This window comes from Varroa jacobsoni, unplaced genomic scaffold (genome assembly GCF_002532875.2).
Source record: "Varroa jacobsoni isolate VJ856 unplaced genomic scaffold, vjacob_1.0 scaffold_1241, whole genome shotgun sequence".
Classification (NCBI taxonomy): Eukaryota; Metazoa; Arthropoda; class Arachnida; order Mesostigmata; family Varroidae; genus Varroa; species Varroa jacobsoni.
The window spans coordinates 19,600-33,687 of NW_019214143.1; the positions used below are offsets into that span (position 1 = coordinate 19,600).

Here is a 14,088-nt window from a genome sequence, read left to right on the forward strand (position 1 = left end):
TTTGAGAGGTCGAAATTTTATTATGAGACCGCTGCCGATCAGCTTTGCGGCGCATATAGCCTGTTGCTTATGGCTCTAGAACTTGGTTGCTAGCATGCTTCTTTCTACGTGTTTTGAGTTCGCCCTTATATTAGGGAACACGCTTAAAACACTATTGATTGGTTATGACGGCGTATATTGTCTAAGCTTCTCAACTGCAAGAGGCCGTTTGGCTGTGATTTTCTCATGAATGGTTCGGTTCTGACAATTTAAATGGAATGACATACACAGTACGGCATTCCCTTTAACTTAAGTTAAGCCGACATGATTTAGATATGTTTTACATGCGACGAGCGATCAAGGCAGCTCTCAAACCTAGCAGAACTACCTCAACATTGGTCATACATAGAGAACCATCAAATATCTTGAGTTCCAAGTTCTTTCGTTCAGAGTAGGTTCGCGCCATCGCATACATTCCGTTTACGAAAGCTTCTCTGCAAGTATTTCAAAGCCAATACTGCGAACCAGTTCTGTTCCTCCAACACTTATGAGAAGTGTTCCGTACGATTCTTGAAATCTGCCTAATGAAATCGGAAAACAGAGTTACGAGACAAATAATTCTAGAGAGTCAATGCGTAAATGATAGGTTTGATAGAATATTTCTTTTGTAATGTATGCCCTTCGAACACTTGTCATTCATCCTTGGTGTTGAGGTTCGCCCTTCATTAACAAGTAACTTTATGAATTAACGACTCAGTTATTAATAAGGCATCCCTGTGAACTAGATGCAATATTATGTGAAGCTAGAAAGAAAACAATAGCAGAAGAGAGAAAGGGAAATTCGCCTCAAATAATTTGTTCCGAAAATAATCAAATTAAGTAATTGCTAAAAAAAAAAACACCTTTCTAAAAGATCGCTGCAGCTTTTCTCTCGTCTGCCTACCCGTCTATTTGCAAAGAAGAATATATTTTTTGCAATTTCCTTCGTTATCCGAACAATAAGAGAGATATTTACTTAAAAAAAAAAGCCTAAATGGGGAGCCTTAAATCAACGAAACAGGCGCATAGAGTACCCCATGGGAAGAGTAAAAAAGAAAGGCACTTAATTCATGCAGATACGAATTCATATTGAAATATGAGTTCGTTTGCAACAAGCGAACATTCAGCGATTTATGTTAGAAAATGCGTTTTGGCACACACAGGACAACAAATAATGGCTATCACTCAAGTGATACAGGTAATTCCAGGTGGCAAAGATGTAGCATTGTTGGCTGCTTGCCAATACGTAATGCTAACATTGACAGCGAGTTCGTCCAATGTGCATCTGATATGGAGTACGCCCTCTGAAGAAAAATTTCTTTTATATATATATAATATATATATGGTAGATGTGTGCCCGGTTCGATAGCTTATACACAACAACATTATCGACATATGGACAAAAGTAATTTTGCTATGCGTTTATTTCTTCTATTGCGAGAACATTTTGTTGTAGTTCTCAGGAGATAATAAAAATAAAAGATGTTACATCGTAAAGTGTTGTATTCTACGCCGGGATCCACAAAGATTCAGATGGCAGGAGTTTTACTTCGAAGTATTACAAAAAAGGTATATAAATATTAGGCTATTTTTAAATGGAAAAGAGGCCCATGAAATACTAATCGATCATTAATAGAACCTGATTGAAACTAATCTCGTCAAATGAAAAGCTTTTGTGTGCCTGATATGGGTTTGACAGCATACCCATGCAGCGCCATTTTAAAAGAGAAATAAATATACAATTTGCTAGTGATTTCATAGCTAGTTGTGCATTTAGCGTTCTAAAGTGAGGTAACCTTTACATCTTTTGGTAGTTTTTTTTCCTACCAAATAGAACCCGGCCTCGTATACAACTCCTCCCTAGGAACACATCTTCACCATCGTAGGTTCGTCCTACCCTAAACGCGTTTTGTGGAAGTTTGTCCTTCCAAGGTATCCAAATTAGAGAGTTTATAGAGCACCCCTCCAATATTTGTACTCTTCCAGGACCAAATACCGATACGGCCTGTAAAACGGAAGATAAATACCAAAAAAAAATAAAACCATTTTCTTTATTTACTACGGATAAAGTATATATATATATATATATATATATATATATATATATATATAATAGCACGATTGTCTCGACAAGAATCTATGGTAATTTTCCATCGTATAATCTTCGTCGAACACGTTGCTACTACGGAACTGCTTTAAAACTTCTGTCCAGATACTATTCAGTTTAGAATGTCTAGATAATTACTATCATATATTCCACTTTTACGGATTAACCTATACTTATTTACCTGGCCACCCCACGTAATCTGGCAGTCGCCACGACCAAAACTCCAGCCTGGTATAACGTCACCCCGGTAGAGCGCGCGAGCAATTCGCGCAGTTCCTTCTCGAGCTGCAAAGGTCTCGTCAGGAGATGATTCCTTAGACTCTTTAGCCCAATCTAAATTTAGCATGCTTAGGTTGGCAGTCGGAAATATCCAGCGGCAGCCTTGAGGCGCATTTGGCACATCGGCGAACTGTACTGCGGGGAATAGCCTTCCTCGAGCTGGGAACGTGTTTGATTTTCTTGGTCGGTGGATCCTTGAACGATCATCCGCTCGCCGGAGCAAGGCCCGGCCAGCGCGCTGCTGCACCGCCAGCTTTAATAGGGTTCCACTTACCGAGGCCGAAATGCTACCTTGAATTACGGTTGAATACTATTTAGAATAGGAGCAAATTCGGGCGGATCTCCCTCTAACCTAAGCTCCCGCGATGTTGATGCTGAATGGCTTGTATTTGCTAGGACTTGAAACATAAAGCAGACATCGTTGTAGAGGTAAACTCACGACTGCACCGATTAGCAGAAAAATAAGAAATTATCGAATTCGCAGAATATTCGTTGGACTAGCGCAAGGTAAAGTACTTGTGCAATGGTGGCTGGTGATGAGGTCTTGGCGATACATTTTAATAAACGTTTCGTATAGTGGCTTGCAAGTACAATTCTACCTACAAAGGACTATCTAAACAAATGCGTGGTGCAGTTGTTATCAGCACTGCTCATAGGTGGATTCCTTTAATGAATCCTCGCTAAACTAGTTCTAACATGCAAGAGAAAGTAGCTAAAAGAGGACTAAACACAGACCCCTCGCTTTTTAAGGCTATATGTAAAATGGTTGGAAACTACAAACAAAAGCCTGCTTGTGTTATCTTTCATATGATTTATGTGTAAGAAAGGTTCTAAATCATAATTGTTATCTACAGAAGCAATTGGTAATTCGAAATAAATAGTAAAATCAAAATAATTCGGATGACTTAATTGTATTCGAAAGACACGGCTTCCCACTGTAGTAACAGACATTTGTGTCGGGTTTGTCTCGTTGACGATCATCGTAGATGCTATGAACCGTTACAAGAGAATCTGACGGACATTGAAATTAATAACTTTTTAACTAGTTCGGCTTTAGAGATACTCTTTTATTTTTTGCGCAATTATTCCAGTTTTCGGGCAGTTTCTGGACAGCTATAAAATTTCTGCTCCAAAATGTAATTCCTTTATCTGTAGCTTCGCGAAGTGAATCGATGGTGGGATATGTTTAAAACACGGAAAGCCCCATAATTACACGAACTTAAATCGGGAGGATATACGGGTTGAAGCTAAATTTGGGTACCCCTTTGTTTAATTCAGGAAGTAACTGAGGTATGGTCATGAGGTTTGGTGTTGTCATCAGATAACTAGGCTGCGCGTCTCCGATTGCGTGCTAACAATCCATTGATCTCTAGCGGAACTGGAGACAGCGGGGTGCATTTATTGTTCAATTTTTAGCGAGTATCTCATAGTGGCCCTGGTGTCCATTGCGAATATCGAAACCTACTTGACACTGTTATCAAAGTCGACTTCTCTCCAGGGGAACGCCATTTTCTCGCCTGGTCATTCTTCGGCTAGCGGCAGAGATTAAGGCATAGCAATCAAGCTGGTGAGCTTTCTATTGATTTTTTAAATTTTTAGGTAATATTTATATATCATAAATTTATGGTTTTAATCCATTATTTATCTTTCACATACCTTATAAATCTCATAGTAATATGTGATATAGATTTATCATTCATTAAGGATAGAGAAAGTAAAACAAAAGGAAAAATGTATATCGTATAGTGTGTAGCTGAAGGATAAAGCTAGATTTTATAGACATTTAAATTTTTGTTACCCTTATATACGTGTATTATAAATTTAGTATTTTATATATGTATATATACTTATAAATAAATTCTAAATAAATGTAATTAAATATATATACACACAAAAAAATCCTGCAAATTGCACGTGAAATACACCAAACGCATTTCCAACCGCTGTGAAATTAATCCACAACGGACCCATGTTTTACTCAGTTTCTCAATTTTTAGTATTTGAATTTCAGTTCTGTAACACGTTACATGTAAAATATCCGTTTCGGCCGACAGAGTTTTTGGACTTCGAGCTCTGCTTTCGTTAAAAAACCTCGTAGCCATGCGCTCTTTTCCTTTGGCTCCAGGTATCTGGTTATGTTCTAGCTAGTTTTCAATACTCCAGTTTCTTGAAGCGTTTGCACCATTTATGTAGTGTGGCTTCGCTTAGGATCTCCTTGCCTAATGTTACTACTAACCTCCAATGAATTTCCGCAACGCTGTGGCCGTTCAGGAACAAAAACTTGATTACTGAGCGTTGATGATGACTGAAAGATGTTCTTTCTTCTGAACTTGCTTCCTTTAACCTCAGTCGATTGTCACCCACAAGTTTCTAGAAGACTAGATTTCGTCTGTCACGTAGTTTAAAAATTATTTAATAAAAAAATCAGCCACATTTGTTGTAAAAACCTAATATTTTACCTTGAGGCACACAAAATATCTCTATTTATTCAAATTGCATTCCACTTTAACGATGGCTACATCTAACAAATGAGCTATGTATGTACGCAGTACTCACCGATTTGATGTAGCTCTTTAAAGAAAAAAATAGATTATCAAAGTCGTAAGAAAATTCTAGCTGGTTCAATCACTGTGCACGCTAGGAGATTTCCAATTCCTTCGCGCAGACATAACCCGTTTAAAAGTGGGAATGTGTCAAAGACAACATCTTCACGGTTTGTTTGCATAAAGTTAATTCAACTTCTAAAGTTTACTTTCAATATTCTGACTGTTCGGGCTGTCCGAGGATGTCTCCATTGATATCTGTTCCGGCGCATATTTAAGTAATGCAACCCCTTGTCCCATGAGCGATCCGCTCTCAGGTGTTTTTAGCTTATCGCTTGTATGTATTCTTTTTGCCGAATTAACAAGAAATCGAATTTGCTTCTCTTTAATAGGGTGACTGGGCAATGCGTCATCAAAGTTTTTCATATATCGTTAAATATTTGATTTTTTAATAGATTTTGGATATTCTGATAGGAAATTTACGAAGCAACTATGTCTTATTATGAGTGATAAAAGAAAACAAAATTTTTTTTTTATCGTATTTCATTGACAGGATACATTGATTGCTATAAATAGGAGCCTATAGTGATGCTGTCACTGTTATTGCTAGTGACATTAAATATTAGCAACAGTTGTAATAACAACACCACCTGTGACCACACGAACTACCCTTATGCCGGCGCAAACAACAGAGGGAGTTTTACTCAAGCTCAAGGCTAAAAGTTTTCTATAGTCGTATAGAATGAAGCACCAGTATAAGAGTAGTTCGGTTAAAAGCTAACCAAGAGGGGCCACCGCTTCTTTGTTTCATTTTCCTCCTCCTCTCTTAGTTAGATGACCTTGAGCCCATTGAGCCTACAGCGACGTCCTGCAAAGATATGGCTATTGGTCACTGTTACTTCGTGGAACTGAAACTTCTCGCAGGTCTGGCCCAGGCTCTTAGGCCACTCTCCCGCGTCGCGTGCTCTGCGGCCGAGAAAAGCTTGGGGAACAACTGGTGTCGTTAGTGAGTTAACCCGTGTCAATTTTGAGTGCTAGTTCTAACACTGTCTATAAGAACAATCAAGAGCTGCAGGCAGATAAAACGAACAAAGTGTCCATGTTTTTCCCACTAGGAGTTATCTCACTTCGAAACCATCTCCGACGCCCTGCAGTGGCCTCTTGTGATTTTATACCATTCTGTAAGAAATTGAATTGCAAATAGTGAAAGTACTTTGGGCATTAGGCAGTCAAATGTTTGGGTCACAAGGAATACACCAACAAGTTATCACAAGTGACAACTCTACATTAATCCAGTTGTACACAGCGCTGACTGCAAGGTGACGCCAGTAATAAGCGAAAAACGAGGTCTGTGCAGGTGTAGAGATGTAACAGCCCTCTGTTATATGACTGAAAGAGCAAAGCATCGGAAAGATATTCGTAGAGGATACTTCAAAGTCTCCAAGATCGCACCGTTTTGTTTACGATCATAGTACATATCTCAGTTTTCCTTCGGAGATATGCTGAACATAACTAGATATGCGCAAAAAAGTAAGTTCGAATGATGACAAATTTCATTGTAAAGCCGCATAGTGAAGTGTGAGTTCGAATTTCGGTCAATAATTGTTTTGATTTTGAGAGTGTAACAAACGGCACCTCAAATCGTTTGAATTTTAATCTGAAGTACGACTTTTAGCATATATGTGAGTTTAATTAATGAACAAAACCATCTTATCGGTAAGGTCGAACAGTGCAACGGATAAATGAAGATTTCAGCTCACTGCCGATAAAGCGTCGGCTATCCTCCCCACATCGATGATTACTTAATTTAGCAGGCAAGTAATGTTCAAACTAAGCATCAAATCAATAGCTTTCCACATTTTCTTAGACACAAAGCTTTTTTTATTTAATCTTATTTTAGTCTTGAATTCTATTTGGACTTATTATTAGCTAAGTGGTAAACGAAATAAATCGCGATTAAAGCAAAGGTTTTATTTGAGCATTTATTTTTTGCAAATTTACTACAAATTTAACTTCACTGGGTTCGACAGCAAGAAAATATCTTGTGAAGTAGCTATAGCAACGACGAATCACCGCAGCATTAACTGAACGCGCTAAACTCACGTTTATAACCTCTTAGACAAACTGAATAGACTACAGGATCACAATTTTGCTCTCTTTCGGTAACTATGTGATACGCGGGGCGTCATAATTAGTCAGATTGGATATTACGGATTCGCGAACTTGTTGAGAGCAAAAAATTTATGGAAATCTTGGTGATATATTTTCTTTTCATTTCGCTAACCAAACATACGCACCGAGTCGAAACGTTTCTATCGTTTCATCAGTGGCGATCTTTTTACTATGACAATTCTTTTGTGGCCGTGTCGTAGCGCTACGGGGGTAACTAACGCAAAGGCGTGGTATTTTTGCACAGAACAGCTTCGTCCAGCCCGGTCATCGGTACATTAACTCGACAAAATTATAGTTAATACCTCTCCCTTTCGTATACCATAATAAATTACTGCAGCGCAGTTTATGTAGAATTTCTATGCAGTGGGTTAGCGTAGGAAGCGGTACATGTGTATACAATCGTGCCCAAAACGACGCTTCACGCCAAGTCGCTTTTAAATTGTAGATTTTATTGACCCCGTCATCGTGGCAGTTTTAGTTCGTTGTTCATGTGAACACTCCATCGGAGCCGGCTATAAAATCTATTCGTACGTATAGCGCGTCACACATACAAATACTCTAACACATATAAAATGAATGTATTCTCAAATTAGTAGAAAATAAACCTATTACAATCAGAGAAACAATAAGCATTAGTAAAGTGTTCAGACAGAAAACAGGCTCCAAGATCAATATCCTACAGTTCAGCTTAAAAATTTTAATCTGAAATCGATGGCACAATTTATAGATCAGGCAAAGCCCACGAAGCATCGATCATCTACTTAACATTTCGATATAACATTTGCCAATAATACAAGTACCTGAATATAAAGTCCCATAGATATCCAAATAATCAAAGACCGAAGAACGTTTAAATAACCTATATGTCGAGAACTAATCTGAACCGAAGGGTCAATATTTCACCACTGGGCTAACGAAGCGAATTAGTTTATACTCAGGTTTATATATGAGCGAAAGGACCTATTCTCGAAATAGTCCATGCACGCATCCCTGCAAACCCTTACCCGCTTTGAGGTTTAACAAAAAAAAAACGAATATGCTGGACTTTTTTACGCTGCTCTTTTTTCGTTTGACAAACAATCTCGAATCACTTTACTTCTAGAATAATTGATTCGGGACACCTGCTCTTCCGACGCAGTCAAGCCGCTGACGTCCTTTGGCGCTGTTTTAGATGATTTACGAATAGTGATCCTCCAATATACTCTATAGATGCATACCGTTGTCTTTTTCAGCTATAGATGACTATAACAATGTGCGGACGCAGCCGTATGCTACACTCTACTAGTTACAGAAAATCTGATCTCTGACCGACTTCTTTCCCAAGGGCACTTCTCTTTCTTCGACGTCACACTCTTCGAGAGTACCGTTTAACATAAAATGACTATTATTGAATAAACTGTGACCAGTGCCTTGTCGTTGTTGACCTGATGAGAAGCATTGGCAAATATACACATGGTACAGCAGTCAGTTGGTCACTTTCCATGCGGGTTAGCGCGATTCGCTATGTTTCCTTCGAGACGGACAAAAACTACTATGCGGTAATTACAGGATCATGCTACAGTGAGCCGGCTGCTCTAGAAGCTGAAATAGATCTAGCTAGCCTGCCTAGTCGTAACAGTGATCATGCTGTTGTAGTCGGTGCTATTTTGTAGCGACAGCAGCGGCAGCAGCGTTACTAGTAAAAAGTGGCAGCGTAACGACGACAACCGCCGCCGCCGCCGCCGTCATCACGATTGCTTATTAACTAACCAGGCTGCCAGACAGTCCTCGTGGGTGCTCACCCGTCTGCCTGGCTACCGTGTGCGTTATTTTCCTCTCCGTGTCGATGTTACATGTCCTGCCCTGTTCCTGTCCTACCCTCCACGCACGATCAGCTTGAAGCCGAAAGGACAACGATGGAGCCGTGGAACAGCTGGCCTGTCTAGTGGAATAGTAAAAAGGGCAGAGAAAGGAGTTTGCCGTCAGTAGCAAAGGTCCTTCCAGCAGACTTCTTTTTTTTCTGGAAGCTACTGCTGCTGATATTCGTGGTGAAGGTTTTGACTGATGACCGCATGGTTGAAACGATAACGTATTCGTACTAAGGTTATATAAAGAGGCCAATGGGAAGGCGAAGGTCTCGCGGAGGCTACGCTGTAAGCACAAGGCTGGCGCTTGTAAACTGCCACGATAGCAGGAAGGTCTGCTATTTAAGCTATCTGCTTACTTGTCAGCTGTGCATTGATTGGATGCTATGGATGCCATGGGTATGGCGGTGATTTGAAACGTGATTTCGTGTTGCTGGTGATAATGAGCTAATCTGCTGCAATCAAGTTTCACCCAAGTGGCAATTTTGTCTACGTCGCGCGTTCCTTCATCCCATATCCTTATTCCCTCTTTACTTGGGTGGATTCCTGCTGATTCTGTTATGTCGTGCTTTATACGGGCCGTTATTTGAACGCAGTTGCCGCCACCGAAACTCACATTTCGGATTGATTCAGAGACAGGCTACCACCCACCACTCACCCAAACGCATCTATGTGGTTTCCATACGTATTCGAACACGTCGAAATGCCGATACAACATAGAAATACATTTACACGTAACTACTTTGACTAACCATTCCTTTCTTCATCATCATGGTCTTCATCGTTGTTGCAATGCAGGTGCTTTTGTCTGTGGTTGAGCTAGTTACAGGACAGAAAGTAATTAGTGCTAGTGCCATATGATCGGCGGCATACGCTATGACGTGGTCAAGAGCTCAATTTCGCTACTACCATAATACCCCTGGAGTCAATTGTTAATTAAAAATCGGATTAAAAGCTGGTTTTCCGGTTCAGAGTCAGGCACAAGTGATCTGCTAAGTGGCTTTCCCGTGTCATAAATGCATCTATGTTTGTGATATTGGTATCTAGAAAACAGCCTTCTACGAAGTGACCCCGCCACGTTTCTTCCTGTCATTATCAGCTGTTGGAAACATCGAGGCTATCAGCATGAAGTCTGACATTTTTACGTAACGCAAAACGAATGCAAGTCGTGTTAATGAGATTCTGACCTCACTGGCGGAACAAACTGTGGAAACTACGGACTCAATTGCCGTTATCTACCAATTTGACGACGTTCTATTTTTCAACAGAAATATTGTCCTAGTATTTATGTTATTAATCATGATATTGGTGCTGATAGTTATAGGTGAATATATCGCAAGGTGTGCGGGAATGCTCCGCATTAGCTGTTTAGAGATCCGTATTAAGTTTGCCTCTTAAAGAGCACTCATCGAAAAAAAAACATCTTGCTCAAGGCTACGAGTTAAGCTCTTGCCATAATAGTAAAATTAATTCTGTGATACAAGGAAAAACTTGGTTCATCTGTTTGTGTGGTAAAGTAAATTCAACAAAGGAGTCAGTTAAAAGCGAAGTACATCATCGAGTGCTCACGTAACAGTGGTAAGCACTTTGTAAAGGATACAGCCCGGTTTTTCATATTTAAATTGCTGCAAAGAAATAGAGCCAGATACGATGGGTAAAAAAAAAAGACAGACTGGCTTCTATGCTTGAACTGTGCGAAATATACATCGAACAAAGATGCAATAATACAAGCTCATAGACAGCAGTTGCAGCGAGCTAGTTTCGAAAATGAGGTGTCGTAAAAAACCTAAAGCAGTGCAGAAGCGTTCGGGCCGTCATGTTTAATAATCTTGAAGGGTAGAACGCCAACATGCCATACGGAGTGGTCCTTCGTGAACGAGTTACCGGTGTTCGATACAAAATTGTGCTGTCTCTAAGTAAATGCGTAAAGATATTAGCAGCAATGGGTTATCAAGTATTTGCCAGGCGTGGGAAGTTGTGTCCCTGTCAAATTTGTTCTTGCAAAAAAACACTAAAAATTACAGTTGAAAAAGAAGCAGGTTTATGCTTGTATTATATTCGTGTATTGTTGGTCTGTGGACATAGGTAACGAACCTTTATTATTATTACTATTACGTCAATACACATTCAAAACAAATGCAGCTAAGCTATCTTACGTCAAATATTTATGGCCATTTAGATGGGTTGCAGGTGAATCTATCTCGTTACAAATCTCAAAAAATAATTTCAAGACTTGAGTGAACTATATTTGGGTTTCGCCGATTTATTGAAAACATCATAATTATTGCTAGGTCTGTTGATGGCCGTTAGATTCTCGGTACTTCATAGCAGGTACGACCTAGGTGTACAATAATACTTCAGAACTCTTTTTTTTTCCTAAGAATCGTCGTATATCGCATGTGGGTGAAATGATTTGACGGGACTTGTGTTTATTGTCTTGATCATATAAGAGCTGTATCGCTTGCCCTTGCCCACATTTTTTTGCTCCCAGTTATTAAAGGTAGATGAACAACATTGATTAATCGAACTGGCCTTCTAGATGTTCGTCGATCAGATGCGACTAAGATTCTGCGTCATATTATTTTGGACTCTCGCGCCTCAGTCGGCTTACGTGGTAACTCAGCTACGAGGCCTGTCCTGCAAACATATTAGCTCAAACTCCAGAAATAAGAAGTCATATTTTTTCTCTCAGAACATTTCCTGTCACACATAAATTAATCTGTTTTCATTACCATCTAAATGTGTAATGTGTGCCTTGTCTAAAAATTTCTACTTCTTGCTCAAGGCTACGAGTTAAGCTCTTGCCATAATAGTAACGTTATAACGAGAGAAACCTTGACATCCATATTGTTCCAATAAATGGTCAAGAATTGAATATATTCAATTTCTGGGAATAAACTATCAAAATGATTCCCTTTTGTAACGTGGATAAATACATTAGATGCAATGATAAAACTGCAGACCACAACTGCGCACTGACCCACAAACGTACCGCATACGATTGATCGACGTAGTTTCTGTTTGCGAATGTTATTCAGACAGACCATTCTAAAATGATTGGCTCTTTCGACCTCATTTTCCTTTAAAAATAAGACTAAAACGTACCTGAGTTAATTACTGTGGCTCAATCATATCTTCGATTGTCGTCTTATGTTAGACATTTTTAATTTTACGTCTTGTCGATGGGCCAATTCAGCGTTGGTGGTCCTAAGAACAGTCGTATCAACAGAATATTGGATTATTCTAATTAATAATGAAAGGCTATTGAAGGCGCTTCCAATAATATACGACACTTAACTTCAACTTCAATGCTGTGTTGTCTGCTACCCATTTCACGGATTGAGTTAGTGACAATTTCAAAGTCAAGTAGTCGTTACGTTTAGATCTTAGTTAACCTGAATTTGATATATTAATTATCCTATATTGTATCGCAAACTAATAACTACTAAGCCATAGTAATTATGGAAAAAGTTTTCGACTCGAATGCACATTGATAGATAAAGACGTGCACCATATTGGCATAGATGTTATTAACGCGCGTGTCTGTGTGTTACCAGAACTAAACAGTTTTGGAGACAATGTGTTTATTTTCGGTATTGTCATAGGTTCGTAGTAGGAACGGTAGATCAAAATCTTAATGTGTTTTCGCGGTACATACCCTAAATATGCATATCGCATTAGGTCTATTGTCCAAATGAAATAAATAAGGCTGAATTGTTTCCCCTAGGATACCGCCTATAACCTCAAGATGTATTCTCTGTCAGTGATTAAATCAAGACTAGCCTTAACTAACAAGGAGTTTCAAATTGCGCACGAGATCGCTGCTCAACATGAGCTGAGCCCTTAGATGTTGTCTTCTTATTTTGCAGATACAGAAACCTTCTGTCATCATATAGAGGCGGAGGACGTTATTTATCGAAAACGTATGGAATATATTATGTGGCCAAATAATTTGTTCAGTTGTCCTGAGAAATTACTCTGTTCAACAGTCAGAAATCTCAGAATGCTCTATTTGTGGATGCATTCGTGTAGAGTCGTCAGCTCGACAAATAAGTGCATTGAGCCAAATAATAATAACTTAATTGATAGATTATGTATTATAGATCTATCAAGACAGATAAATAGATACGATAGATAAATAAGATAGATAGAGATAGCTAATCCGTGTATTAGTGTTTAACAATACCTATATCTATCTATCTATTAGTTATTATATTAGAGTTAAAATCTAAAAAAGAATTAAGTGTAGACTATTGGGCTTTTTTTTCCTGACCAAGTGTTTTCTAGTTTTACATTATTATTCTTTATCTACTTCGTTCCGTCAACACCAGCGATGTGCTTTTCAGATAATTGATTCCATGCTATTCCCTCTCAGTTCAGAATATTTACCTTTGATAGACCTTTTTTGGAAACCAGATAAACTTTAGTATTATTACTAATTAGAACATAAAATCCACATTCGCGAAGTAGACCAATATTTTACTAGCAAACTTCATTACGAACTGACAAAAGTTTTAACTGCTCCAAATGATTTTTCCTCTTCAAATTTCCCTCGAACTGTGAACCGAATACAAAGCTATTATCACAAACAGCACATTGGCTTAGCCATAAACAAGATTTTTTTTTCTGAAAAACCTTCTATTTCAATTACAAGTGAATTTATCTCGAAATCCTATGTTAGTGCTGATCAGGCTTACCGATAAAAACTTGGCAAATTTAACGAAATTTACAGACAGAGTAACCCACCTGATGCGCCCGCTTACATATCTATCTGGTTGACCGTGGCTAAACAGTTTCTTTACGAATAGATTATTTTGTAAGTTCAGGCGGACCCCGATTCCGTCCGGCCTGTTTTTATCGCTATCCCAACAGGCGAATTTACTGCCGAATCGTGCTTTATCCAGAACTCAAGAAGCCTTTTATAGAAGCCTAAAAGGAGGTCGTTACCTCCAGAATCGAAATGATGCACATGTTTACGGTATCTTTACGTAATGTACGGCTCTACTCTACCGATAATTTACATGATTTGTTTCAGTTTTTCCGATTCGCAGGCTGAGCTCTCCGTTGTCGTCAATACTGAGCTAGTTGTTTTCGAGTCTGCTTCGCACTACATGGGTAGATTATT

At 38.9% G+C, this 14,088-nt stretch overlaps 2 protein-coding genes across 11 annotated transcripts in view; one reads left to right on the forward strand and one right to left on the reverse strand.

The window, feature by feature from the left end:
* Positions 1 to 14,088, reverse strand: part of LOC111267921 (uncharacterized) — a 23,858-nt gene continuing 9,770 nt past the window's right edge. The window contains exons 2-5 of one of the 7 annotated variants that reach the window (XM_086971504.1): positions 12,069 to 12,170; positions 2,307 to 2,695; positions 1,916 to 2,023; positions 1 to 560 (exon numbers count right to left, since the gene is read on the reverse strand). In XM_086971504.1, the coding sequence (XP_086827630.1) occupies positions 525 to 560; positions 1,916 to 2,023; positions 2,307 to 2,471 (309 nt within the window). In that variant the 5' untranslated portion in view covers positions 2,472 to 2,695; positions 12,069 to 12,170 and the 3' untranslated portion in view covers positions 1 to 524. Of the gene's footprint in view, positions 561 to 1,814; positions 2,024 to 2,306; positions 2,696 to 11,201; positions 12,171 to 14,088 lie in introns of those variants that run through there. The other 6 variants (XM_086971500.1, XM_086971503.1, XM_086971502.1 and 3 more) reach the window with 6 other exon arrangements.
* Positions 5,852 to 14,088, forward strand: part of LOC111267920 (uncharacterized) — a 23,685-nt gene continuing 15,448 nt past the window's right edge. For 2 of the 4 annotated variants that reach the window (XM_022846510.1, XM_022846507.1), the window contains exon 1: positions 9,369 to 10,541. Coding sequence is in view for 1 of the 4 variants with exons in the window: in XM_022846504.2 (XP_022702239.1) it covers positions 6,466 to 6,477 (12 nt within the window). In the remaining 3 variants the exon portion in view is untranslated. Of the gene's footprint in view, positions 6,478 to 6,668; positions 6,762 to 9,368; positions 10,542 to 14,088 lie in introns of those variants that run through there. The other 2 variants (XM_022846505.2, XM_022846504.2) reach the window with 2 other exon arrangements.